The sequence below is a fragment of the Geotrypetes seraphini genome, chromosome 1 (genome assembly GCF_902459505.1).
Source record: "Geotrypetes seraphini chromosome 1, aGeoSer1.1, whole genome shotgun sequence".
Classification (NCBI taxonomy): Eukaryota; Metazoa; Chordata; class Amphibia; order Gymnophiona; family Dermophiidae; genus Geotrypetes; species Geotrypetes seraphini.
In genome coordinates, this window is record NC_047084.1 from 106527644 (window position 1) to 106555068 (window position 27425).

General features: G+C 43.8%; 1 protein-coding gene across 4 annotated transcripts in view; it reads right to left on the minus strand.

Moving 5' to 3' along the window:
• Nucleotides 1–23795: 23795 nt before the first annotated feature.
• The window catches only part of KIF24 (kinesin family member 24), a 185323-nt gene continuing 181693 nt past the window's right edge, over nt 23796–27425 (minus strand). For all 4 annotated transcript variants that reach the window (XM_033935497.1, XM_033935505.1, XM_033935478.1 and 1 more), the window contains one exon: nt 23796–27052. In XM_033935497.1, coding sequence (XP_033791388.1) covers nt 26918–27052 — 135 coding nt within the window. In that variant the 3' untranslated portion in view covers nt 23796–26917. The remainder of the gene's footprint in view (nt 27053–27425) is intronic.

Sequence of the window (27425 nt, forward strand, 5' to 3'; positions counted from 1 at the left end):
AGGTTTGGTAAGAATTGGGAATAGGGTCGTTTCCAGGCTGTCTGGAGTTGGAGGGAATGTCCTAATGGTATATGTAAGTGTATTTCATCTTGGGAGTGTAGCGTTCCCTTTGGGGTGTAGAAAGGAAATTTGTCTGAGAAGTATTTGGGTATCATGTTGTAGAGGGATTTATATGCCAACACTAGGCCTTTGAAAGTGCAGCATTTGGTCATGGGCTTGTAGGTTTTTGAGTAGTCTAGGGTGAGGTGTTACTCTAATTTGTAAGATTGGTCCCAAAATCACCTTATAGTCTTGGGAGGGTCTAAGCCCCCATTCCTCACAGGCCCCTTTTTGGTTTTCAAAGGGCTTTTGTCTCTCAAGTACAGTCTTGTCCTTTAGTTCGTCTTTATGCAAAATAGAATGTAATTTAGTCCTAGGGTTTGCCCTTGATCGGGCTTCTCAACATTCAGGGTATTCAATCAGCCTAAATGTGAGGGATAACCCAACCCTGCCCCCTCCCATGTAGCCTTCCCTTTCAGGCTATTACGTTCCACTGCAGGGTTATCTGTTAGCCCTGAAATCCCTTTTGTAGATTAGAGTATTCTCAGATTCTGATACTGATTCTTCTTTGGGGACTTGTCCCCTGTGACGGGGCATACACCCCATTACAATGGGTTGGGACTTTGAAAAGTAATTTATACCACAGCTTTATTTCTGTAATGCTCTAATCCAGGGGTGTCAAAGTCCCTTCTTGAGGGCCACAATCCAGTCAGGTTTTCAGGATTTCCTCAATGAATATGTATGAGATCTATTTGCATGCACTGCTTTCATTGTATGCTAATAGATCTCATGCATATTCATTGGGGAAATCCTGAAAACCCGACTGGATTGCGGCCCTCGAGGAGGGACTTTGACACCCCTGCTCTAACCCATCTCATAGTGGACATTATAGAGCTATTTGACCAAATGGGGCAACAAGTACTGTGGGTGTCATATGGCCCAGGAAGCAAAGCATCTGATGAATAGTTGTATTGAAGGGTGGAGGTTGTTTGACATAGTGAATTAGATTGTTGACTTTCTGCTGCGGTAGAGAAGTTCAACTCTGAGTAGTGTGTGAGAGCTCCTGCCATCTGAGATGGGCATAGATACTACTTTTAGTAGTTGACAGCTATCTGACAGTGCTCTAGGCCAGGGGATCTCAAACTCCAGCTCGGGGGGGGGGGGGGGCATGAAAGTAGTTAAGTTGTTCAGGCTATACCTGCTGAATATACAAGAGTCGAGCTCTACGAACGTGGAGATGATGCGGTATACAAACCTAAGGATTAGATTAGATTAGATTAGATTTGCTTGCTTGCTTCACTAATTGCATTGTATGCAAATTTCTTGCATATTCAGCAGAGAAATCTTGAAAACTTTCGTAGTCTAGGACTCTCAATGAGTGGAGTTTGAATGCTGCTGTAAGCCTTATATTTGGCCCTAGGCTTGCAGAACTAAGCATTTGATTGTGCAGCCCAAAACATTTTTAATGCCCCACAAATTTATGAACATTTTAACCAACTATTCTAGGAGTAGGTGTATACTGAGAGACTCTGCCAGCACAGTCTCCCTCCAAAGGTTTTAAGGTAGTTTACCTGTGGGAAAAAGCTGTTAACCTATGAATGAAATGTCCTAAATTTCAAGCAAGTTAAAAGAGAATAACTTGAAAATATTAAAACAAATTGAACATTTTTTATAGGTTAGATTTCTTCCCTTCCGCATAAGAACATAAAAATAGCCTTACTAGAATAGACCAATGGTCCATCAAGCCCAGTAGCCTGTTTTCACAGTAGCCAATCCAGGTCCCTAATACCTGGTGAAAACCCAAAGAGTAGCAACATTCCATGCTACTGATCCAGGGCAAGCAGAGGCTTCCCCCATGTCTTAATAACAGACTATGGACTTTTCCTTCAGGAATTTGTTCAAACCTTTCTTAAAACCAGGTATGCTATCTGCTTTTACCACAATCTCTGGCAACACATTCCAGAGCTTAACTATTCTCTTCAGTGAAAAAAAATTTCCTCCTATTGGTTTTAAAAGTATTTTGTTCCCTAGTCTTTATAATTTTTGATGGAGTAAAAAATCGATCCACTTGTACCTGTTCTACTCCACTCTGGATTTTGTAGACTTCAATCATATCTCCCTTCAGCCTTTTCTTTTCCAAGATAAAGAGCCCTGACCTTTTTAGTCTTTCTGACACAAGAGGAGTTCTATCCCCTTTATTATCTTGGTCGTTCTTCTTTGAACCTTTTCTAGTGCCACTATATCTATCTTGAGATAAGGAGACCAGAATTGAATGTAATACTCCAGGTGAGGTCACACCATGGCACGATAGAGGCATTATAATATCTTTAGGCTTGTTTACCACCCCTTTTTTTTTATTAATTCCTAGTATCTTTGCACCTGCAGGGTAGGAAATCTAATAAGAACCCTTCTTCCACTGTGAAAACATAACAAAAGACTTCTAGTACTAAATCTCATGACTCAAATCACAATGTATTATATTCTTGGAGGCCCAATAAGACCCAATATGGAGTCTCGCCAACCAATCATCATTGCATGTACTAAAAAAAATTTTGATTCCTATTTTCCATCTTCATATTACTAGCAATTGATGAACAAAATAATAATGTTAGGAGCAACTTATCTCAAAAATCCAATTTTCATGGTCCTGACATGGACCGTGTTTTGCTTTCTGCTTCAGGGAACCTAATACTGGAATTCATGTGATATTCAAAAAACCAATAAGGTCCCTGTAAATCAAAAAATGCATAACACCTACTGTAACAAAAGACTTAGTTGTGAAAACATCCATATACCAACTAGCGTACAAAAATTAAGGCAACTGAATAAGGGGTACTGCTGTCCAAAGAAAATCCTTCAGCCTACGTGTGACAGAGTGTCTTCCAACTGTCAAAACAACACTGAGATCTCTTATTACTAAATAGCACCACACTGAATGTGATGACATTCAAATTAGCTAAATGTAAATCAAGAGCAACAGCCACTGAGCTAAAATTGGGGCCAATAATAAAAAAAGATGAACAATGAAAGGGCGTTAACCCCCCAAATGTCCTCCAGTCAATTTAGCTGTTGAGACCATTTGGACTTGCTATAGTCAGTTTATAAATTCAGCGCTGAATCTTTCTGTATGTTATCTGAAACCACATTAACACCATATGAGAGATCCCTATAAAAGAACTGTTTTCTCATTTGACTTGGGCCTAGATTCACTAAGGATCCGTGAGAGATACGATCCGTGTCCAGGGGGGCCGATTCACAAATCACCTTCATGCAAATGAGGACAATCGGAATCATGCCCCAAATCGCCTGCCCGGATCACTGTATAGCAATCCCAACGCATGTGCAGACCATCTGTAGATGGTCTTCATATGCACTGGTCCACCATGCCCGGAAGAGCTTAATTGTACTTTCCCTAGCAACAGCAGCAGATGAATCCAGAGACCAATGGGATAGCCCACATCTACCAGAAGGTGGAGATAGAGAAACTGATTAACTGGTGGTCCTATTGGCTGGCACTCCTCCTGTTTATCCAGTATTCTCTATCTCCCAGCAGGAAAATGGTCGCTCTTCAACTAGCTCCTGAATTCTGGCTGTGACTGGCAAATTATTTTCTCCTGTTGAGGTTTCTCTTCAGTGAGACTGCCATTCTATTTCTCCTGTTGAGGTTTCTCTTCAGTGAGCTGGCAGTACTATTTCTCCTGTTGAGATTTTCTCTTCAGTGAGACAGGGGTGTCCGGCTGAACGGTGCCGGCTTTAGAGGTTACACTTGGGCCCCCCCTTGTCCCTGCCTCACCCTCCCTCCAGTGATAGAGGGTCTGCCTTAGTCCCTATTTTTCTTCTTTCCCTTCATTTAAAAAAAAAAAAAGGGACTCCACGATTTCTATATTGCCTTTCTGCCCTCATGGTGCTGAGCAACCGGTTTTTACTGGCATCTCCCTGCACTTACGAGTACTGACAACGGTTTGTGAGTATGTAGCTTTTGGTTTGAGGGAAATTCGATCGCGGATGTGTGTTAGGGACATTTTGGAGTCCTGCGCGGTGGTAATCTTATTTAACTCGCTGTGTCTTTTTGAGCTCTAGTGGTGGTGCAACTGTGTTTGAGTGCAGTTACCTCTACCTATTTTTAGCATGTAAATTTGCGATTGTTTGCGGTCCTCCGGGTGTTCGATTGGACAGGCTGTCGTAGTGGCTAGGCTTTTGCCACGCACCGGAGGCGCACGATTTTTACATTGGGCTTTTGGCGGTGCCTCTAAGTTCTTGCAAGAATGGCGACGGGGGAGCTGGGCCTTTCCCGCTCGCAGTTGACGCGCATGCGGGTTTTATTTAGTACCAGCGGTTGCTTCGCAGCAGTCATGGCTTTCACGTTGGCTCTGGAGGAGCTGGAGTTTTCCCGCTGGCGGCGGTCACGCACGAGCGTGTTTTCTTTTACTAGCTATGCCGCTCTGATGCTGGAGTTGTTTTCTTTGTGCTGCAGCTACTTTGTGCTCGGAGACAACAACCTTGCCATGATTGGGGCGGGTTTGCTGATACCGCTACAGGTGGGTTAACTTTCGTGTCTCCGCAGTTTGTTTTCCTGCACAGTGTGAGAGAGACCCCTTCTAATCTTCCCTGGGGCGTTTATTGAAAGGTGTTTCTTCTGTAATCTGCGGCCCAGTCTGGTCTGGGTCGACGGAAGACTGATTGGCACGGAGTGTGCTCATCTCCAGGAGAGTTCTCTGTTTTCAGTGCAGATGTCTCCTCTTCTCTCCCAAGGTCGCTGTGCGGTGCGTATATGTAGCTGACTAGTGTGATTATTAGTGCATCTCTGCAGTGTGGCATGCGGCTGGTTGCGCTTGAGATTTGAGTGGCGGTTTTCCGGGCGATCAGGCAAGGCATCTTGGTAGTACTTCTACTCTTTTATATGCCTCTATGGCGCTATCGGTGACTGGTGACGCTATAGTACTCATTGCCCGAAGGCGACAGTATCTCGGGGCGTCTTTGCTCTGCTCTTTTTCATGTGGGCAACACTGTCTTTTCATACGTCTTGGGTGCCGGGACCTACTTATTCAGGGCTTATCAAGCCGGATTCTACAGGTGCCCTATGTGGCTGTTGGCTTCCTCCTTGGAGTTCTATTTAGGAGTGCCAGTCTAGTATTCTATCTGTCCAAGGGCAGCTCCTTTTTTCATGAGGCGGCATACTCAGCTTCTGTTAAGTGCACCTTCCCTTTAAGGGCAGTGGGTTTTTGCTGAAGTTTGCCTGGAGTTAATCCTGGATTTTAGGGTTTCCGGATATCGGTGATTCCCACGCCTTACTCCTGGGAGTTCTTTTGTTGTTCTCACCTTCCGTGTTCTGGTTTCCGCCTTGTAACATGTTTCTTCTTACCTCACAACATTGGGTTTTTCGCAGGAGAGTTACTTCTTTCATAAATTCCAACTCTTCTCCAGTCCGTTCCCCGACGTTCTGTGTTTCTCTCTGTTGGGGGCTTGGTCTCCGCAGTGCTTTCAGCTTTCTCATGGAGACAGGGACACACTGATGGCAGGTCAGGTGCCTGTCAACATTTTTTAAAGGTGAATGCAATTTTGCATCTTGTTTCTCCCGTTTCCCCTTCTTGCCTGGGGGTCGCCGTGTTTTCAGCTTCCATAAGGTTGCGTTGCTGCGAGACCCTCTAGGTATTATGGGAACTCGAGGTCGTAGTTTCAGTTCTTTCCATCCTCAGGGACGTTGTTCCAGTCATTTCCTTGTTCCCCGCATCAGGGATTTGGTCCGACTGGGGCGTGATTTCTTATGAGTCCCTTAGTTCTCTGACTTGGTTTTTTTCCGAGCACCGATTGGGAGTTTGTTTACCTCTTCCTCATGGCACAGCATCAACGGTGCTGTGCTCGACTGTGCCTCTTGGCCTAGCCAGGGCTCTCCGAGAATTTTAGCACAGGTCCTTTCTTTCTTTCTTGGTCGACTGGTTGGTTGGACTTCTTCCAGCCTGCTTACTTATCAATCTCCACCGGTTGATTTCTTTTCTTCATTCTTTGGCTGTGCATCTTCACATTTGCTGAGACCTCTTTGGTCCTGTACCAATTCTTGGACTGTTTGGCGATGCTCCTCCTCTCGTAGGTAAGGAATGTTTTTCTTCCCAAAGCCTGGGGTGGCGGCTTAGTCTAAGGTTTGCCGCCTTCTGTTGTCCTCGACGACTAGTGTATGGGATTCTGTACAGGTTCTAAGATCCGTGGTGGTGATTCCCTGAGGCCTTCGCCTTGTTTTCTTGTGAGACTGCTGCAGCAGTCCCGTTTGTTCTGGGTTCAAAGGTGATGGTAGTGGCTGTGGCGTTTCGTCGCACCTAGGGGACTCAACTACATCTTTCATCGTCCAGTTATTTCAGGTGCCTTCCTGGCGGGTCAGTTTGGCGGTGACTCAAACGAGTGATTCATCTATTTCGATCGTTGGATTCCCTACAGAACGCTCTTATCCTGTAGTAGTCATTGGACCATCTCGTAGGGTGGTTTGACATGCAGGGTGACCTCTTCCAGTCTCTGGTTTGTCTTTTTTCTTCAGTCACTCGGACTGAGAGTGTAGGTTTATATACAGGTTCTAGAGTCCGTCGTGGCATTTCTGAACTTAGCGCCTAGAAGTCTGCACCCCTAGTGTCTAATGGACTCCTTATCCTTCAGTATAAGTGGGTGGTGAAATGCTTTTTTCAATGACGTGCCACGATTATCAATGGGCCCTCTTATAGTTGCCAGGGTTTCCAGTCTTTGTGGTTAGGAGGCTTGGTTCCTTTCTGGCTCAGCATTGGGCACCTGGTCTCAGTAAGGGATCAGTGTTCACTTACTTTTATGGAGTTGTGGACGTTCGGTCTAGCGTTTTTGGAGTTTCAGGCCATCCTTCAATGAGGGAATTGTAGGGTAGCGTATTGGCGGTTGCATTTTTTCTGCCGCCACAGACGTGTGCAGATCCTTTGGTTGCTGGTCAAAGCAAGGATCCTATTTCGGTAGGTGGTTCCTTATCTTTCTCTTCTCTCAGTGACTCACATTGCGAGATCAATTAAAAAAAAAAAAAAAGGAACCACACATGTTTCACATACTTACTCAGTGGGGGTCTTCTACATCCTGGGATTTGCTATCTTTCCGCTCCGGAGCTCCAGCTTCTGGTGTGGCGATGACACCTCCTTAAGCTATACTTCTTCACCTTATATTACACTGCCAGCTTTTCATTTCTTCAGCAGGCTCTGTGAGTGGGAGTCCGAGGGAGTCGAACTGCGTAGCTACGTTCGCTCTTTTCTGGCATCTGGGTACTCTTCTTTACGTGTTTCCCTTGAACAATGCTTGCATTCTTCCTTCTCATGGCTCGCTTTCATAGCATGCTGATTTTCATAGCTCTGGTTGTGCCGCACCGTCCTTGATATGCAGGTCGGAGGGGTTTGTTGGTGAGCGAGCCGTTGTAGCGCTCGGTCTCTTCAGATTTGTTTACCCAGGGATTTATCAACATGACCATTGTCTCACTGTCTCGCTGATGTTCAGGCCTAGCTCTTCGTCTCAGCTGAGGCATACGAATTATTTCTCCTTTGTTCCAAGCAAATCTAATGTCTATATCTGCAGCTTCCGCTTGTGTCTGGAGGGGTTCCTTTGAGTCCTGGGCAGTTCACCTGGTATTTAGCCATTCTGTAGTTCAGTTCCTAAACAGAGTGCAGTATATTCATGCGCCTCTTAGAAAGCCCGGTTTGGAGTACAATCTTCACGTACTTCTCAGTTTACCGAAGGCTTCTCCTTGTCTTTTAGGACTCTGAAGGGCTGTGCTGTTGAACATGGGGCTTCTTGTGGCCATGGCTTCAGCTCTGCAGTTTTCTATGTTGCAGGCCTTGTTCAACGGGGAGTCCGATTTCTGATTTCCGAAATATGGGGTATCAGTTCGGATGGTACCACTATTTCTTTCTAGGGGGGTGTCATCCTTTCTTTTCTGTCATGCTCGCTTTTCCTTCCTTCTTCCTGGGAGGACAGTTTGGGAGCAACGCTTTTATTCACTGCATTTTTTGATACAACGTAGCGTTCTCCGCGAGCTCGGTTTTTACCGACTTTTAGTTGTTTATATCTCCTTTTTGTATTCTTCAAGGGACGCCTCACATGTATGGCGGCGTCCGAAGCCTCCATAGCTCAATGGGTCCAGGAGGACATTCTTTATGCTTGCTTGCTGGCAGGGAAGCGGTTGGCGAAAGAACTTCATGACCATTCCACCGGAGCGATGGCTACTTCTTGGGCTCGGCCCAGAGGTTTTTTCCTTGGAGGAAATTTGTCTTGCGACTAATTGGTCTTCCAAGAGTGCTTTCTCTCCGTATTTCTGCTTGGATGTGGGGGCGCATGCGGTAGGGGTGTTTTATGCTTCGGTTGTTGCGGAGGCGGCGTTTGCTTCCCACCCAGATTGAGGATTGCTTTGCTACAGCCCATTGGTCTCTGGATTCATCTGCTGCTGTTGCTAGGGAAGGAAAAATTATGTTCTTACCTGTTAATTTTCTTTCCCTTAGACGCAGCAGATGAATCCAGAGCCCCACCCTTTCTGGATATTGTCTCTCGGTTTTTTCTTGTGCAACTTTCGCAGTTTGGTATTATGGCAGATTGTTTTCTGTATTATTGCATTTTGAGATTTTGTTATGGGAAAGAAGTTTTTTGCATGCTATGCCTATTGATGGTTAAGGATGCTTGGGCAAGGAGCTATACTGGATAAACAGAAGGAGTGCCAGCCAATAGGACCGCCTGCTGGTAGATGTGGGCTATCCCATTGGTCTCTGGATTCATCTGCTGCGTCTAAGGGAAAGAAAATTAACAGGTAAGAACATAATTTTTCCTTCTTTTTTTAACTTTTTTGCGAGCCCATGGTTTTAACCCACTTTAATCCTGCAGATTAAAACCACAGGCTTGCACAGCGGGGAAGGGCTGGAGAATCGTGGCTTGAGTTGGGGCAGAGAGCAGTAGATTCAGGACAGAGCAGGGCGTCGGGAGAATTGCAGCTTATGGGCAGAGCAGTTGGAAACGATGTGAACGACTGGTCCCCAGCAGTCGGTTGTTTGCTGATCAGCCAGCCTAGTCGGTGTTGCTTTTTTTATTTTTAGTGAATTGCTGCCTGCCTACATTTGAATGCTGTTCCCCCTCATTTGCATGTGCGGGACAGAGGTTAGTGAATCGGGTTGGAGGGAAATTGGGTCATTAAGTGGTCGGAACTTGATCAGTGGGCTCAGTGAATCTAGCCTTTGGTATTTCAGAACCCAAACACCCTAGCTGAGTGATAAACATCATGGCTTCAGTTCTAGTAGAATCAGAGTGGTACACCTCTAGCTACTAAAATTAGACCACCAAATCAGAGCCCCTAGTAGTAAGTTCATTAGCTTTTGTCATTAGAAGTTATGTCTTTAACACCTTCCTAATCCTTGCCCTTTTTAGTTATATCATAGGAAGCCATTTTTTAATTCCACTCAAGCCACATCCCTTTCCCAAGATTGTTCCCATGTTACATCCAAGATAGCAGCAAATAGTGTAAACCATGTGCCAGAAGTGATGTCTGTCAGACAACCATTCCCTATAGCCATGGAGAAGAATATGCTGTTTCATTTTATTTTCCCAGCTCTTATGGTCAACTGAGAATGAATGATTCAACCTCCCTTTTGAGAACTCGCAGCTCGTTACCTCTCAGAAAGAATGGGGAGAGGCGACACAAACTTTTGTATTTTATAGAACTCTGAAAATTAGACACAGTCTCTCAATTTGTGATCCTCCTCAATTTTGTTTTGTTTTTTTAGACATATTTTTATTGAAAGTGAAAAAGGTCACAACCAGGCATAACACAACATGTACATCAGAAATAGGAAATCAGCCAAATACAAGCGAGTTTTGTTTTACAAATGGACCCAGTGCAAGCCATAAGCTCAGAAAAAGCAGGGTTACCATATGTCCCAGAAAACCCAGACCTCTTTTTTTACAGGGCTCTGTAAGATGTCTGGTCAGCTTTTTAAAAGTTGTTTTGTCTGGGGAGGGAGGGGGGGGGGGGGCAGTAGCTTGAGAAATAAATGCCTGCTGTGCATCATCACAGAGACAGGAGGGAGCTGGCAGCTGCACAAGAAAGGAGAAAAGAAGAGGCTGGGCTTTAAAAAAAAAAACCAACAAAACCTAAAGCAAGCTCTGAATAAGATGAACTCAAACTCAGAGTGAGATTTGGAACACACTAAAAGGCTGTAGGAGCACCAGAATGAGGCTTGGACTACAGTGAGAGAGGCCATAGGTAGGGTTACCAGATGTCTGGGAAAACTCAGACATCTTTTTAGATGGACTTTTTAGAGGACTATCCGGCTGTCTGGACAGACTTTCAAAACCTGGCAGTTTGTCCAGGTTTTGGAAGATCCTGAGTTCAGGGCCTCTGAGCATGCACAGATGCGACATGCTATCGCATCATATCCGTACATGCTTGGAGGCCCTACACATGCAGCCCTAAGCTTGGGGAAGAAAAGATGGTTTGTGTGGTGGGGGGGCTAGAACGGGGTGTGATTACAGCAGGGCTACGTGTCCTTTATTCTTTAGTGAGGAAATCTGGTACCCTAAGAAAAAGCAAAAGTATATATGCAGGAAAAAGATGCATTTTATACTATTTCTTTTGGGTTTTGTCTTAACAGTAATTGCTTTTAAAAAAAAACCCACGACACTCTGACAACTCAAGTCTTTGGTAACTAATGTGAACTGAAATGTTTTGAACAGGGGCAGGCAGGGCTCCCCCTTACAAAGCAATCATTACAGCTAAGACCACTACCTTCTCCCTGCTATGAGGGGGAGGTACAGCAAACTTATATTTAAGATCATCTAAAACCTCTATTCCTCTTTTGCTGAAGTAGGTCACGATAAAATAGGTTTTATGACTGCAGTTTAAGTTAGCTCTGAGCTAAAGAAAACAGGGCTCTACAGCAACCTTTTCCCATCTGCAAAACAAATCCTCATTCATTCATTAGGGTACCCTTCAGGCACAAGGTAAGTTTTGAATTCAGAGACACACATTGTGAAAGGATCATTTATTTACTTATTTTGAGAGGTTTGCTTTACTGCTCTTTCATATAGTTAAGATTGTGAGCCCACCAGGACAGATGGGGAAAATATTTAGAGTACCTGAAGAAAGAGAAATGTAACCTGCATTGATCTATAGGTTGGGGAATGGGGTATATCAATCACCAACAAACTGTTAAACAAGGGTTTTTGGGGGGTTTTTTTTAGAGTACACTTCTCTCTCAATATTCATGGGGTTAGGAGCAGAGCCAGCCTATGAATGTTGGAAATTTGTGAATAACTTTTTGGCCGTCTCTGACCCACCCCTGCCTCCCGCCTACCCCCGGCATCCTGGACCTTACCTGGTGGTCTAGCGGGCTTTCGGGGCAGAAGCGATCTTCCTGCACTACTGCCCCATGCAGATCACAGACAAAATGGCTACGGGGAGTTCCCCTAGTGGCTCGAGACTACAACAGGAACTCCCCGCAGCCATTTTGTCTCAGTGAGCTGCATGGGCAGGAGAGTAGAAAGATCGCTCCTGCCCCGAAAGCCCGCCAGACCACTAGGTAAGGTCCGGGGAGGATGAAAAGCATACCATGCTATTTCTTACAGAAATACAGAAGCATAATGGCAGAAACGGTCAAACAGACCAACCACTGTGCTCCTCTGCAGTAGCCTTAACTCTTCTTCTCTTAGTAAAAGTAAGAAGTAAAATAACTAAGACCATTAAGAAATGGTTATAGCAGAAGATCACATAAGGTCATCAATAATTTATTTTATTAAGTAAAGATCTGGTCACTTAAAATGATTCCAACATTGAATCAAGATTACAGTCTTTCAGTACCACCATGGAGGAGTTTTAAGTTTTCTCATAAGAGGGAAAATTGCAAAACAGGAATGAGTCTTGCATAAATTTGACTGTATTATGTTAGCAGGAATGAATATAATATCGGTAAGAGGTAAATAGAAATAGTCTTAGAGGTCACATGTAGGACCAGGCCAATAGACAAAATCTCATCATACTATAGAGAATTGTAACAAGTAGTATAGTTACGCACTGGATAAAGATCATTATAAACCTAAGGACCTGTGATAAAGGTATGGTTTGATTTCAGTACTTGAGCAATACCCAGTGATACTATGCGATATTATAAAAACTTGCATACAGTAAATTGCACATGCGCATAAACATTTTCTCTGTCCAGAGATTGAAAATGAAATGAAAAGATATGAATGTGACTTGTGTAGAATGTAGAGCAAGAACAGGTCTAGTAGAGTATGGTTAAACTGAAAATCTACACTTTTAATGTGGATGTGATTCATTCCCCTATTAAAAGAAAGGTGCTGACATGATTTCATAAATAACATGTTGACATTGCCTTCCTATAGAAAACATCTCACGACAGTAGAACATGAGAAATTGAGAAGGGATTGGGTTGGAGAAATTTACTACTCCTCTTATAGCAGCTGTCAATGAGGAATGGCGCTTTTGAATCCATAAGCAACTCCCTTTTCACATGCACAAAGTTGTTCAGGATAAAGAAGGTAGATTTGTGATGGTTCTAAGGGAGCTCGGGCCATAAACTTACTTTGCAATTTCTACGCCCCCAACATTTATAGTCACCGTTTCTTTTCCGGGCTAATGGTGAGACTGGTACAGCACCCGGGATACCAAATAGTTCTGGACGGGGACCTCAATATTACTGCAGACCCTACCCTGGATTGTGCCACTGCCCCCCCACCCCCACCCCACCCCACCCCAGGATCACAATGGCAAAGGGGTTAATTTCCTGACCCAACAACTCAGGCTTCTAGACATATGGTGCTTGCTGCACCCAACGGAACATACTTACACCTTTTTCTCTCAACCACATAACCTCTACTCCCACCTGGATTATTTCCCACTGTCTCCCTCCCTATTGCCTGTGATGGACAATGTGGATATTTTGGAGGCCCCGCTGTCGGATCATTCTCTGGTGTTGCTATCTCTTCAGATAACTGCTGATCCTTCTGAATGGATTTGGTGTTTTCCCTGGTACTTGTATAACGATCTGGATTTCCATAAGTATCTGAGAGATAAATGGCAGGATTATTATATCACTAATTTTGTACCCGATCTCAACCCTGACCTCTTTTGGGAAGCCTTGAAAGTGGTCCTCCGGGGTTTTATCATCGCTTATGTCACGAGAAGGAGGCGGAAACAGGAGGCAACGCTACAGGAGCTGTCTGGGGAGCTGCATCAATTACGTAGACGCCACCAAGGTAGTCTGACAGACGTGGATCGATCTCACTTGCGGAAACTTCGGCAACATTGACATGATCCTTAGGGCCCGGGCTGAACAGGACATTTATTTTCATCGCTATATATTTCATAGATGGGGGGAAGGCGGGTAGCTTGTTGGCTCACCTTGTCTGTCCGTACCACAAGCGATAGGTGATCACGTCCATCACCGATTCACATGGTCATACACATACGACCGAAGCCGTTATTCACCAACAATTCATGACTTATTATAAAGATTTGTATGCCCATAAGCTCTATGCAGAGACAGATAGGGATACGTTTTTCCAGGACATCATCCTCCCTCAGCTCACGCAAGATCAGATTCAGAGCTTGAACGCCCCTATCACGCGCCAGGAGGTGGAGACTGGTATTAAGGGGTTTCAGCTGACCAAATCCCTGGGCCCGGATGGGGGCCTGAATATTACAAGATTCTTTTGGACCTCATCTCACCTTCCCTGAGTGCGGCTTACAATGCCTTACACTCTCAGAGGGACCTGGACTGCTACAATATGGCCCATGTCGTTCTCCTTCCAAAACCGGGCAAGGATGCCTCTCGGGTGGGGTCCTACAGGTCCATATCATTCCTTAATCAAGACGCAAAGTTGTTGGCAGTGCTGCTTGCAAAGCGTTTGAATGCCTTTCTGCACCTCCTCATCCATGAGGACCAGATGGGCTTTTTCCCGAGCTGATACACCTCTATGAATCTAACTCGAGCCTTGATGGCTATATACTCGAGGGGGGGGGGGTGCTAATAGGGAAACTATCATGGGCCTGGACATGGAAAAGGCTTTTGATAGTATATCATGATCATATCTTTTTTGGGTCATGGGGTGTTATTGGCTGGAGGGTACTTTTTGGAGTGGGTGCATGGTCTTTATTTTTCTTTCCCGGGCTCGGCTTCTTGTTAATGGCCATCTCACCTCTCCCTTTCTCCTGGAACGGGGCACACGCCAAGGCTGCCTGTTGTCACCGCTTCTCTTTCTCCTTGCTAGCGAACCGCTGGCGGTCAAACTTAGATAGGATCCTATTATTCTGGGCATCAAGATTGGTACTTGGGAGAGCCGCCTCAATCTATTCGCTGACGACATTCTATTATATTTAGAAAATGCTCCTTTACATCTTCCACAGGCTCTCGATATTGTGCAAGCCTTTGGGACGATATCAAGGCCTCCGCGTTAACTGTGCCAAATCTGAGCTGCGCCCATTGGTCTCTGAGTGGCACGAGCGCTGGCTTGATGACTTACCTATTCCCCCTGTACAAAAACCAATGCGTTTCCTGGGGGTCTATTTGAGTGTTCAACCTAAACTTCTGTATCAATATAATGTCATTCACCATATTGAGGCTATCCAGCAGCTTTGCATCAAGTGGAAGGACCTGCCACTCTCTGGGGACAGGTGGCTTTGTTTAAAATGGTCCTCTTGCCTAAACTCTTATACCCTCTGCAGACTATTCCCCTCTGGATCACCCTTAAGGATGAGCGGGCATTTAAATCTATTCTCCTTTCCTTTATCTGGCGTAACAAAACAGCCGGTATCAGTTATACCACTTTACAGCTGGACAAGCGATTGGGTGGCATGAATCTCCCAGATATCCGCCTGTACAATGTCTCCTCGCTGATACGGTTTGTACATGAGGGGATTACAGGTGGTTATAAATTTTCACCCAGCGGTTGGATGATTGAGTGGTGCACTCTTCATTCCTTTTTATCCTTATTGCATGTGTCCACAATTTTTGAAACCTTTCTGTCTAGCCTTGCGGTGGTGGCGGACATGGCAACAGCATTCACCTCGGGCATCCCCTTGCCTCCCTTTGGTGGGGAATGTGGCTTTTCCTTTGGGGATGGGTCTCTCGAGGTTCCAAGCGTGGGAGTCGCGGGGCTGTGTCAGTCTGCGGCAACTTGCTGAGGGGGCTGGGGAGGTTTTCCCCACTTTCTCTCAATTACAGGCCAGATGGGAGCTTCTTGCTATGCAATTTTGGGCCTATTTACAAATCCAACATGACTACTTGACCCTAGTATGCCAGTGGGGGGAACAGTGGGCCCTTGGCAGCTTAGACGCCCAATTGTTGCTGGTCCCCTCCCAAATGTACAGGTTGGCCACGTGGTACAGAATTCTTAAGCTTGCCCCCAAGGCCTTATACCAGGGACCTGGTAGTCAACTTCACCGAAGCCCAATTTTTAGAACTCTTTGGGAATCGCTCCCTCTTAGTTGGCTCCACAGACCTTAGGGAAATGCAATTTAAAATCCTGCCTACATCTCTAGAACTCAGGGTAGGGCTATGAGTCTCTGGGAGGATGCCACTTGCTCACATTGCCAGAGAGCTGAAGGTACCCTGGTTCACATGTTTTTGGAATGCCCTCATGTCGCTATTTGGCTGCAGGTTCTTCCCTTTCTGGATGACTTGGGGCAACAGGTACTGCGTGATTACGGCCTGTTGCTGCTGGGAGATCAGAGGGAATTGCTCAAAGGGGGATTTACTCTCACACTCAGGAAGTTTTTGTACATGGTACTTCTGTTGGTGAAAAAGCTCCTGCTCAGGCACAGGGTGGAGCTGACGCCAGCCTCCTTTTTCCACTGGCTGTGGTTGATGATGGAGGTTGCTAATTTTGAAATACATGCATACCGGTCCGCTTTCTCCCTTGATAAATGCCTTTATGTTTCTTTGCAGAGAATGTTCCTGAAGACGGCTGCAAGGGATATCCCTGTGGACCGGCCACAATCTTGAGCAGCTGAATCTTGGGGGCGTCATACTATATACCTACTCTCAAGCTGGTGTGATTGGTGTGTGTATGGCTGGGGTATGTGTGGGGATTATCTGATGCGACTAGTATGGTATGCCTGGATGGATGCTGACTGCTGGACTGGATTTTCTCTCATTTAAAAATTGTTATTGTGGCCTTGGTTAGCTTTCCAGGGGGTCTTTGCCCTATCATTAGCGGTTCCCTGGAGTCCGCTGCACGACTTGCTGTTATATCCTTGCTTCTTGTGGGTACTTTGTTGATGGGCTTGGCCTTGTTGATTTATCCCAAAATGTTTACTGTTACCGTTCCTGGATTGTTTGCACTGTTTCTGCATCTTCTTGTATTACGACTTATTTTTTCTTGCTGCGCTCTTGGCTGCTTTATCAATCAATAAAAATCATTAAAAAAAAAAAAAAGTACAAAGGCTGAAATGGAACCGACGTCTTCGATACTGCTACAATGAAACACACCCTCAAACAGCAACTGATACTGTGTCAAAAGTAAGTAGGCCATAGTCGATAAAAATGATGCAAAGCAATGTGCATAGTCATTGACCATGGAACCAATATCCTGCACGATACCCGGTTACAGAAAGGCATGCATCAGCTAGACTCGATGCCAATATGCCATTGATGCAAGTAGATGGAGGTATCAATGTATACCAGTACCGGCAAGTTCCAATCGTTGAAAGTCAGACTCCAGACATATAGGTTGAAATAAAGAAACAAAAGAAGAAAATTTTTGACTTTAATCAATAGAATTTATCTTCTAAGTTATAGCCCTGGAGTCAGATATAATCGGAGAGGATGAGTCAAGTTAGAGTAGAAACAAGGCCGAAAATCCTTATATGATCACAGTATAAGTGTGTGAGGGCTGTTGAACTTTGAAAGAAGTTTTTATTTTTTAAAGAAAGTCCAAAATTTATTTTCCTTGCTTCTTTACTGATTTTCAAAATAAAAGAGCAGAAAGAAGAAACTTGAAATACTCAAAAAAGTTTATTAAAAAATTTAAACAGGAAAGAAACTCAATTGAGAACAAGAGATGTGTATGCTTCACTCTGTGGAAAATATTAAACTGACAACCTTGTGAGGTAGCGTCGGGCGGGAAGGCACTTGCGCTTGTGTGCTGCGGGCAGTATTAGAGCTTTGGATTCTTAAAGTGCCAGTGTACGTTTTCACTGTCTGCCGGGGCTCCATGGATGACATCACCCACATGTGAGAATATGCCGCCTGCTTGTCCTAGGATAACATATTAGCTTTTAGCTGGTACTACTGTTTCACCCTTTTATTTAAAGGCAACTTGTACCTAAGGTTCCATCTTTGAGAAAAAAGTTGCTTGCTTGTGGCAGGTGTTCCAAGAAGATCAAAATTCCTTTTCTCAGAAAACTCAACTGGCTCGTATTAGAGTTGGCTTCTTCAATACTAGCTTTGTACAGAACTGAAATGGTTCCATGCAACAATACTGACACAAACTCCCACACCTGTTCAGAAGACCATTCTCAAAAACTCTTAATATCTGATTACAGTACTCTGGTCCAGGTTTTGTCAGATAAGGTTATGCAACTGAGTGGGCTACTGCGCTATGGTCTGTGGTGAATACAGTGATAGGTAAGCATCTGTCAAATCTCTGTCACCCTTTCACTCCATCACCCCTCTTATTTCTGTGGAATTCTAGAAAAAACCCCAGCCCAAATGGAGAGACTCAAGTCTTTCTTCCTTGAAAATGTGAATAGATTATAACCAAGAATAAACACCCCACAACAAATGTAGATTTATCCAACTTTTTAAGTTAGAAACAATTTGCAAATGGTAATAAATATTTAATTTTGGATAGAGAGATTAGGAAAATTAGGATTCAAATATTACAAACATGAATACAGTTGTATTTTTACAAATGAACATCATTCAGCTGAGTTATTAATCTACATCAATATCTGATCAAAATAAACGTTTGCTTTAGCTAACTTTAAAAACCTCAGTGCACATTATTGATTTCAATCAAATATTTTTGCATGCATACACTTCTGTTTCATTAAACCATTCTCCTGTGTTAACTCCGATTCCCAAGTTCTTGGTTGCAGCTGCCATTAGACCAGAATATTTCTAAATTCTTACACACTGAGGGGAGATGTCCCTGCTCTGCCTCCTGGTCCTTGGCTAGCCTGGAACCAGAATCATAGGAAAACACTGAAATAATTTCTGTATTTAAATCTTTGTATTCAAGCAGCATCTTGACACAATGTCTTAAAATTACCAAAACTACCTACCCTTCAATGCAATTCTTTGATTTTGTAGCTCCTGTTTCCTGACCCCCCTCCCCAATGAATTTTGTAGAATAGAAGGAGTATGCACTGGGCTAACAACTCCAATATCTAGCATGGGTATGTACAACTCTTTGTGCTAAACAACACACTTTAGGAAAGTTATTACATGTGTACATCTAGTTTACATCCAGATATATAAACCAGTAAATAGTGAGTAAACAGATCAGAAACATTTTGGGACCAGTCCTAGTACATGCTAGCATGCAGTTATAAAATTAATGGATAAACATAACAGCAATCTCACCTTTGTAGTAACATAACTGTATAGTACAAGTTCAATAGTGGCTGCTGAAAATCACTGCATCATGCCTTTGTTTCTTCATCATCAGTGCTTCCCAAACTTGTTCCGGTGAACTTGCAGTCTGCCTCTTAGGCTATCCACAGTGAACATGCATGAGATAAATTTATTTATTTATAATAGAACATGGTTATTCAAAGATCCATTAACTGAATGAGCAAATCTGGAAAAGTCTACAATGCTGTGATGGGGCCTGTAAAGACATCTTATGAGAAGACAAGCATCCTGACGGACACAGGTTATCAGTCAACTTAATTTGCATATGGGGATGCTACACAAAGATTGAGTGTAAAAGGATAAGAACCTTTGATACAAAGGGGGGGGGGCAGAATGGACATGTGTTTTCATCCAGCTAAGTGAAGGAACTGTTCAAAAGAAAGAAAAATCGGACTCTGCATGACAGGGCTAGGGGGTCTCATCCTGACTGTCCAAGGAGGGAACGAAGAGAACTTCAGGATTGTCTTCCACTAGGAAGAGAGCTAATTTGAGCTCTCAGGCAACTTGGAAAGACCTGAGTGACCAGAATGGATGGTAACATTTCCAAATGTTGTGGCAGGTGTGAGATTATGAAACTGTCTCAGAAGCCAACGGAGTTGTGTCCCTTCAGGGACAGGAATGCTTGAGGCTTGTGCAGATGAAGACAGAGCTTACAGGAATGGGGCAGGATCATCTGGATGGGCCCAAGGATGATCTGGAAGCTGCCGTCATCCTATGTAGCACATTCCCTCTGCCGCAGTCCCACCCCTGACATCAGAGGAGATGCATGCTACAGAGGCCAACGGCAGCCTGCTACATTCGTTCTACAGGCTCTGGGGTTTGCCATATTTGAGAGGGTGGCAGTGACAGCCCGGTGGCCGGTAGACCAATGGGCCGTAAGATCAGCACCTTTTCTGACTGGGGAAGCCCAGGCCACATATAGGGCTCTGAAAGCCTCTAAAGCCCTGGACTATGGACAGGTTAAAAACGCAATACACGACCAGTTGGGTTTGTCACCCAAATGTTATCAGAGGAACTTTAGGAACAGAGAGTTTTGAAAAGAACATCCCAATCAGTAGTTCAAAACTTGTTAGAATGGCCCAACTGCTGGTTGGAACCAGAAAAGAAAACAATACCAGAGATGCTGAATCTCATGGTTTTGGAACAATTTCCGAACATTCTACCCCTTCCAGTTCAAAAATGGATATCCTGGAAGGTCCCGTCCTCTTTGAGGGAGGCTGTTGAATTAAATAAGCATTTCCTGGAAGCAGAAGAAATGGGGAATTACCCATCAAATCCTTGGAGTTTGAAGAATAAATGAGGGTAAAAAGAGGGTACCCTCTGGGACCAAAACGGGGTTAACCCGGAGGGTTGGAGGCAAAGGGAAGATATAGTCCCTGAGAGAAAGCCCTCTTATTGTGGCTCAACCCCCACTAAGGTATTTTGGTTATTGAGAACATTTTCAGAGAAGGTCCCCGGATGGAATGTTCTTGTTCAGGAATAAGCACAGGCACCGAGGAATCGACTAATGGTTAGACCTCACTCGTAAGAGGAGAGTATGAGTAGCATGACTAGATGTAATAGCCCTTTTAGACACTGGGTGTAACCAGTCAGGACCGTTGGTGAGAAAACTGGAAATTGCAAAAAGGCAGGGGAGTTTCAATGGGATAGACATTGGAAGTAACCAATCAGGACCGTTGGTGAGAAAACTGGTGATTGCAAAAAGGCAGGGGAGTTTCAATGGTATAGTGTATGTCCAATGTGTACATGGGGATGTAAAGCCTGAGATAACTTACTGGGGGGATATGATGGAAGGGGATAGGACCCGAAAGTTGAGAATGGTGGTCATTGAAAGACTGCCTTTCCCCTTAATGTTAGGGCAAGACTGGGAAGGTATGTGACCACTGCTAACCCTTCAAATGACCCGGACAACCTGTCCTTAGGCAATATGTTTCCTTTTTCTCACCCAGAAGTCCATGGGCTGCAAAGGAAAAATAGGAAACCCTGAGCCTTTAGGAGGGAAAAGTGTAAGAGGGTAATTTCAGCCACCCCTAGACCAGGGGTGCCCAAACATCGATCGTGATCTATTGGTTGATCACAAAGGCAATGCCAGTAGATCGCAGAGCCAATGTTCTCCCTAGCGTCTTTAGCATTCCCTCAGTCACTGTCTCACCTTTAAAGTACTGTAATTACGGCAGCCTGCAGAGAGAACTTAGCAGGCTGCCGTCAGCCTCTGTAGCACATTCTCTTTGCTGCGGTCCCGCCCCTGATGTCAGAGGAGATGCATGCTAGAGGCCGACGGCAGCCTGCTAAATTCACTCTGCAGGCTGCCATAATTAACTTTAAACTATAGTAGTTAGGCCCAGAGGGAAGAACGAAGGTAAGAACTGACCTGACAGTCACTGTGTGTGGGAAGCAGCGGAGGTAAGGCCCCGCATGTCAAGCTAAGACTGTGCCTGTCGCTAGGGCCCCAGCGGGATGGGGGTTGCCTCAGAGATGCTGTATCGGGGGTGGGGAAGAGACAAAAGGACCTTGAAGAAGGGCGGAAAAGCAGCCTTGCACCAAAAGGGAGGGGGGAAGACAGGGCAGATCCTGGACTACTAGAGGGGTTAGAGAGGGGAAACACCCTGAACCGAGGACAGAGAGATGCCAGGCCCTGGAGAGGGGGAAGACAAAGAGAATGAGAGAGACAAAGACCTGGACCAAAGGTGGGAGGACTCAAAATGTTAGCAGAAGGAAGACAAGGAGAGGGAGAAACCTGAAACAAAGGGGAGGCAGAAGAGAGGGGTCATTTTAAAAAGTAGCTCGCAAGCCAAAAAAATGTGGGCATCCCTGCCCTGAATGAAGGGGTTCTCAGTAAGTTTGAACAATTCCCTCAGGAACATAAAGATCTTTCCTTATAAACCTTTTGAGAAAAGGCCAGGGAACTCCTGGAAATAGCTGAGAAAAAAATTCCTTACTTTAAGATAAAGGACAAGATATTATATAGGGTGCTTGAGTATGCAGGCTTCTAGGAGAGCAACCAAGTAATGGCTGCTGATCCTACCTGATTCTCATGTCCTAGCGGGACATTTGGGGGAGGCAGGGACATTGGACTGGTTAGCGGCCAGATTTTTCTGGCCAGGGATCCACCAAGATGTAAGGATCAATTGTCACTCCTGCTCTGACTGCCAGAGCATACCCCACAAACTCCCAGGTAAGGCTCCCCTGTTTCCTTTACCCATCCTGACCCATCCATTAGACAGAATAGCTTTAGATATTGTTAAGGCCCATCAAATGCACACCCACTGGTTATCATCATTTACCAGTACACTATAAAGTATCCCTGGATGATTCCAATGAAAATAAGTACTGTCCCAGCGATCATGCAGGAATTATTAAATATTTTTTGTCAAGTTGCGTTTCCCAGGGAGGTCCTAACAGAGGGACAAATTTCCTATCACATATGTTGGGGGATATTTTTAAGATGTTTGGAATTAAACAGGTGAAGACCACAGCCTATCAACCTCAAATGGATAGCCTTGTTGAGCATTTCAACCATACTTTAGTACAAATGATAAAAACTATGCTTAGGAGAGAAGATCACTGATTGGGACAAGGCGATCCACTATATCATTTTTGCTTAAAGGGAGCTATCTCTGGCCTCTCTGGGATTCTCCCCATTTGAACTGATGTTTGGGAGGCAACCTAGAAATCTAATAGAGGTAGTAAGGAAGCCCTTTAGGTTACCAGATGCCAAAAAGACAAAAGTTGAACAGGAGGTGACTGAACTGCTGTGGGTAGGGGATCACTGAAGAGTCCAGTAGTGAATGTGATAGACCAGTTGTGCTGTTCTGAAAGCCAGATGGATTAGCCTGGTGTCTACGCTGTCAATAACATCTCCCAACTTGATGCTTGAAGAACTAGTAGAGCATTTAGGGATCGCTCAATTCATGTCCACATTAGATCCTGACAGATCCTGTTAGAAGAAAATTCTAAACAGAAAACAGCTTTTGTCATGCATCAGGATCTTTACCAGTTCTCTGTACTACCTTTCAGACTTCATGGGGCTCCAGCAACCTTACAGAGAGTAATAAACCAATTGCTTAGTCCCCATAGTGAGTATGCAAAAGCCTATCTTAATGACATAGTAATATTTTCTGAAAATTGGAAGTAACATCTGCAGCATTTAGAGGCCACCAGTCAGTCCCTTAGGTGAGCTGGCCTTATGGCCAACTCCAAGAAATGTGCCCTGGGGAAATGGGAGGTACAGTACCTGAGCTATTGCATGGGAAGAGTATGGTTTAAACCCCTAGCCCAGAAGGTAGAAGCCATCCAAAAGGTACCCATTCCAAAAACCAAAAAAAAAAAAAAAAACCAAAACACAATTGCACCAGTTTCTGGACATGACTGGTTATTACTGTTGGTAAGATAAAGACTGACTCATTCAGTAAAGCCAACATATGAGAAGGACAAGCGCTACTGTCTCAAAGCTCAGAGACTTGTAACTCTGAAGAGAGGAAGATTATCCTCTCTTAGAAAAAGAGTTTTGCATCCAATCATAGCTAGAAATGCAGTGAGGGCAAGTCCAACTCAAGAAGGCAACTGTTTGTAATGCTTTCAATGATAATATATAAGTTGATTCGTCTTTGAAAAAAGTACAATAGGAGATTGCATTCAGGTTGTACAGAAAGTGAACTTATCTTGTAAGCATAAAGCTATACTCAGGGTCCCGACGCGGCCCCATTTCGGCGTCTGCTTCAGGAGACCCCGCCACACACACAAGATAAATGCTTGCAAAAGAATCACACTGATAAAGGTGTTCAAACTGTGGTCGGTCAAACAATAGAAAAATTCTGTGCAACCAGTTTCACAGAATTTTTCTATTGTTTGACCGACCACAGTTTGAACAGTTTGTAGCTTTATGCTTACAAGATAAGTTCACTTTCTGTACAACCTGAATGCAATCTCCTATTGTACTTTTTTCAAAGACGAATCAACTTATATATTATCATTGAAAGCATTACAAACAGTTGCCTTCTTGAGTTGGACTTGCCCTCACTGCATTTCTAGCTATGATTGGATGCAAAACTCTTTTTCTAAGAGAGGATAATCTTCCTCTCTTCAGAGTTACAAGTCTCTGAGCTTTGAGACAGTAGCGCTTGTCCTTCTCATATGTTGGCTTTACTGAATGAGTCAGTCTTTATCTTACCATTTAACGTTTTTTCTGACTCTGGCTGATACATTGTCCCTGCTGTTGTGGAAACATGGTTATTACTGTTGGCTTATTCCAAATTTTGCAGAAATAGTGGCCAACCTTACTGAATTGTTAAGAAATAATCTCCCCAATAAGCCACACTGGAGCAAGGAGGCTGAGTGGGCTTTTATAGCAATAAAAATACCCTATGCAAAGAGCCTGTTTTGAAAAACATCAATTTTAATCAGAAGTTTATCTTGCAGATTGATGCTTCTGGGGTTGGGCTGGAACCAGTTCTGAGCAAGGGCGTGGGGAAGGAGGAACATTCTGTAATGTTTCTAAGATGGAAATTGTCAGGGGCAGAACAACAGTATTCCACGACTGAAAAGAAGTGTCTGACAGTGAAAAGGGCGGTGGAGACTCTTCAGTATTATTCTCTTCGGCAGGCAATTTCTCCTCGTTATTGATCACACACTCCTAAAATGGCTCCACTTAATGAAAAATAATAATGCCTGGTTAATGCAATGAAATTTAACATTGCAGGCTTCTAGATTTAGATTGGTCCATAGAGCAAGGAAAGCACACATAAGTGCCAACTTTTTTTAAAATCCTAAGTAGTAAACCTTGAGGAGCAGGAAGCTCAACTCCAGTTGGTTGAGCTGAGGGGGAGGGTATGTGACGGGGTATATGTCCCGTCACCTGCCACTAAGGGGCCTGTAAAGACTTCCTATGAGAAGGTAGCCTGGGTCTAGCCAGGATACTTATCAGTTGACTTAATTTGCATATGTAGATGCTACACAGAGTGACTGATAAGGGTGTGTGTGTGTGGAGAACAGATATTTGTGTTCACCCAGCTAAATGAAGGGACTGCCCAGAATAGAGAAATCGGAGTCTGCAAGAACCGGCTGGGGTCTCACCTTGACTGTCCTAGGGGGGAAACAAGAGGTCTTCAGGATTGTCTTCCACTGGGAAGAGGGCTAATTTGGGTTTGGGGGAGGAATGCTGGCATATGCCTGACCCCTGGTAAACTGATCTAGAACAGACAGTGTGGCCAGGACAGTGACATTTCCACAAATGCAAAAATTAGTTTGCTTCATATGTTCCATTAAAATTCATTATCTAGAAACATCCATTATACAGAATGGCTTCAGTTGTGCCCATTACAAATAAACTATGTACCACTGTGTGGATCTTTGATACATGTGAATTTTCCAGATAAATTCATTACTGGCATGCAGAAAGTCCAAGTGGCTCTGGCTGCAGCAAGACAAGCTTTGGAAGCCATGGTCTAAATTTGTTTTAGGCACCATCAAGCACAGACCAGAAAATCAGCTCATGAAAGTGACCGAGCTTGCTGCTAGCAAGGCCCAAGCACAAGTGATGTCATAGAATATGTTTGCTGGTGACCAAGGTCCCCTTGTTAATCTATTAAGGGGTCTGTTCACTGAACATTAAGTTGGCAAGGACAAATAATGATATTTAATATGGTTCTTTTTCTTTATGGTTTTAGAAAGAACCTGCCCGATATTCAGTTGACAATGTTCAGATTTTAAAGCCACTGAGAACTCCAGGCAGAATTTAGCCCAGATCTTCAATGATAGGCCATGTCCAGGCATTGGCGTTACTTGCTGATCTGGAAGTTCTAGGAGTGTTGACTAATACTCAGCGTCAGAATCCATATAAGTGCACAAAAGGCAGGCCTATCTGCTCACTTAGCTATGCAAGCACCTACCCTGGATACAGCTGGCGCTCATCTAGCTGCCGTTGTAGTCATAGTTGATATTTAGAAGTACTGCCTTGTTAAGTGCCACTGAATGGGCAAAATCCTCTCCTGCCAGCTTTAAACCACATCAAATATCTCTAAACTTCAAAGAAAATGATTATTGTGCCAATTAATTTGTTTAAATGCATGGAAGCTCAAATTAATGATGAGAAGTATTAGGATCATTATTGGCTTAATGTACCAACCAATCTCTCATCTTGAAACTGACACTCTCTTGCTCTTTACCCGAGTAAAAATCCTCCCCCTCTCCCGGCCTGAGAGGAGAAAAGCCATGAGTATCCTCCCTCTAGCCAAACTTCTCTCCTCCCAGTGGTCCCTTGATCTTTAGGGCAAAACTAATCCCTAATTGCTCTTGCTCCATTTTCTCTGCAGCATTCAAGTAATAGGTGCACCTGTTTGCACTACAGTGGTGTTGTTGGTTTAAGCAGGTCTTGTCTGGCACTCATTCTGGGAAAGGAAATGAACTCATAATAGGGTAAAATGCTTTCCACTGCCCTTATAAAGCTATAGGAATTAGAAAGAAAGGATATGGCTAGAGTTCTATATTCTGCAAAGTACTTAGTGAGTACTCATTTTAAGAGGATCACTAAAGGCATTATTATTACCTCTGTGGTTAACTATATCATATTAGTGTAGAGGTTTAACAATGTTTTCAGAAGATCATATAAGCAGAACTGATTTTTTTTTTATTCTCATCTCACAAAACACCTTTTGAATTGGGGGCAAAAAAACTATGAACTATGCCTATATTGACAGAGTTACAGCCATTATCTTTCTTCTAGGAAATACAAGGCCATGCCACTGAGACATTATTCCAGGTATGTACAAATCTTGTTTTGGTCAATTTTGGGAACAGTGTTGGGAGAAATAATTGAAATATATAGAGCTGGTTTTCTCTCCATGTTGAGTCCATATGTGTCATCTTTTGACATGTGAATCTCTACTCCAAAAATGTGCTAGATCCAAATTAAACCAATATTGTATTGGATTCAAGAAGAAAGAACCTGGATTTAAAAAAGGTTTAGACAAGTTCCTGAAGGAAAAGTCCATAGTTTGCTATTGAGACAGACATGGGGGAAGCCACTGCTTGCTCTGGATCGGTAGCAAGGAATGTTGCTACTCTTTGGGTTTCTGCAGGTACTTGTGACCTGGCCACTGTGGAAACAGGATACTGGGCTAGACCCAGTATGGCTGTTATATTCTTATGTTCACTTAGCTGCTGACTGAGCCCGCCTGCCTGCCTTCAGACATGGGTAAGCAGAGCTCATGTATCTGCTGCAATTCATAATTCCATTATTAAGCTTTATTAACCTATGAATTTCGTGTCCTCTCTGCTGCAGACTTAGGATATGCCAGGTATAGTTGGAGTTGAGCTCGCATACTTTGGATACATTTTGATTTCAGAACCATGATTTCATCCAGTTTGGTGACATACTCCTTAAAATCCTATACAGGAAGCAAAAAAAAAAAAGTTTGATGAAACAGAGGAGAGATGATTTTTCTTGTTAGTTTTATCTACTTCAGGCAATATCACAAAACATATTTTTATATATATGTTCTATTTGTGCTTATTAGATGCTGCATAAGTATCATGTCTCCCTTTTACTGTAGTATGTATTATATCTCTCTCATTTGAATTTCAGTGCCGTTAAGTACATTTTTGAAACTGTTTCATGATAGTCCTATTATTTTCAATTTATTGCTTTTAACATTACCACATTCATTGTATTTATGTATATATGTGGTCTATTTACTACTGTTATGCTGTTAACAAAATTGTAAGTTTTATGTTGAATTTATACCTGCTGTACACCGCCTT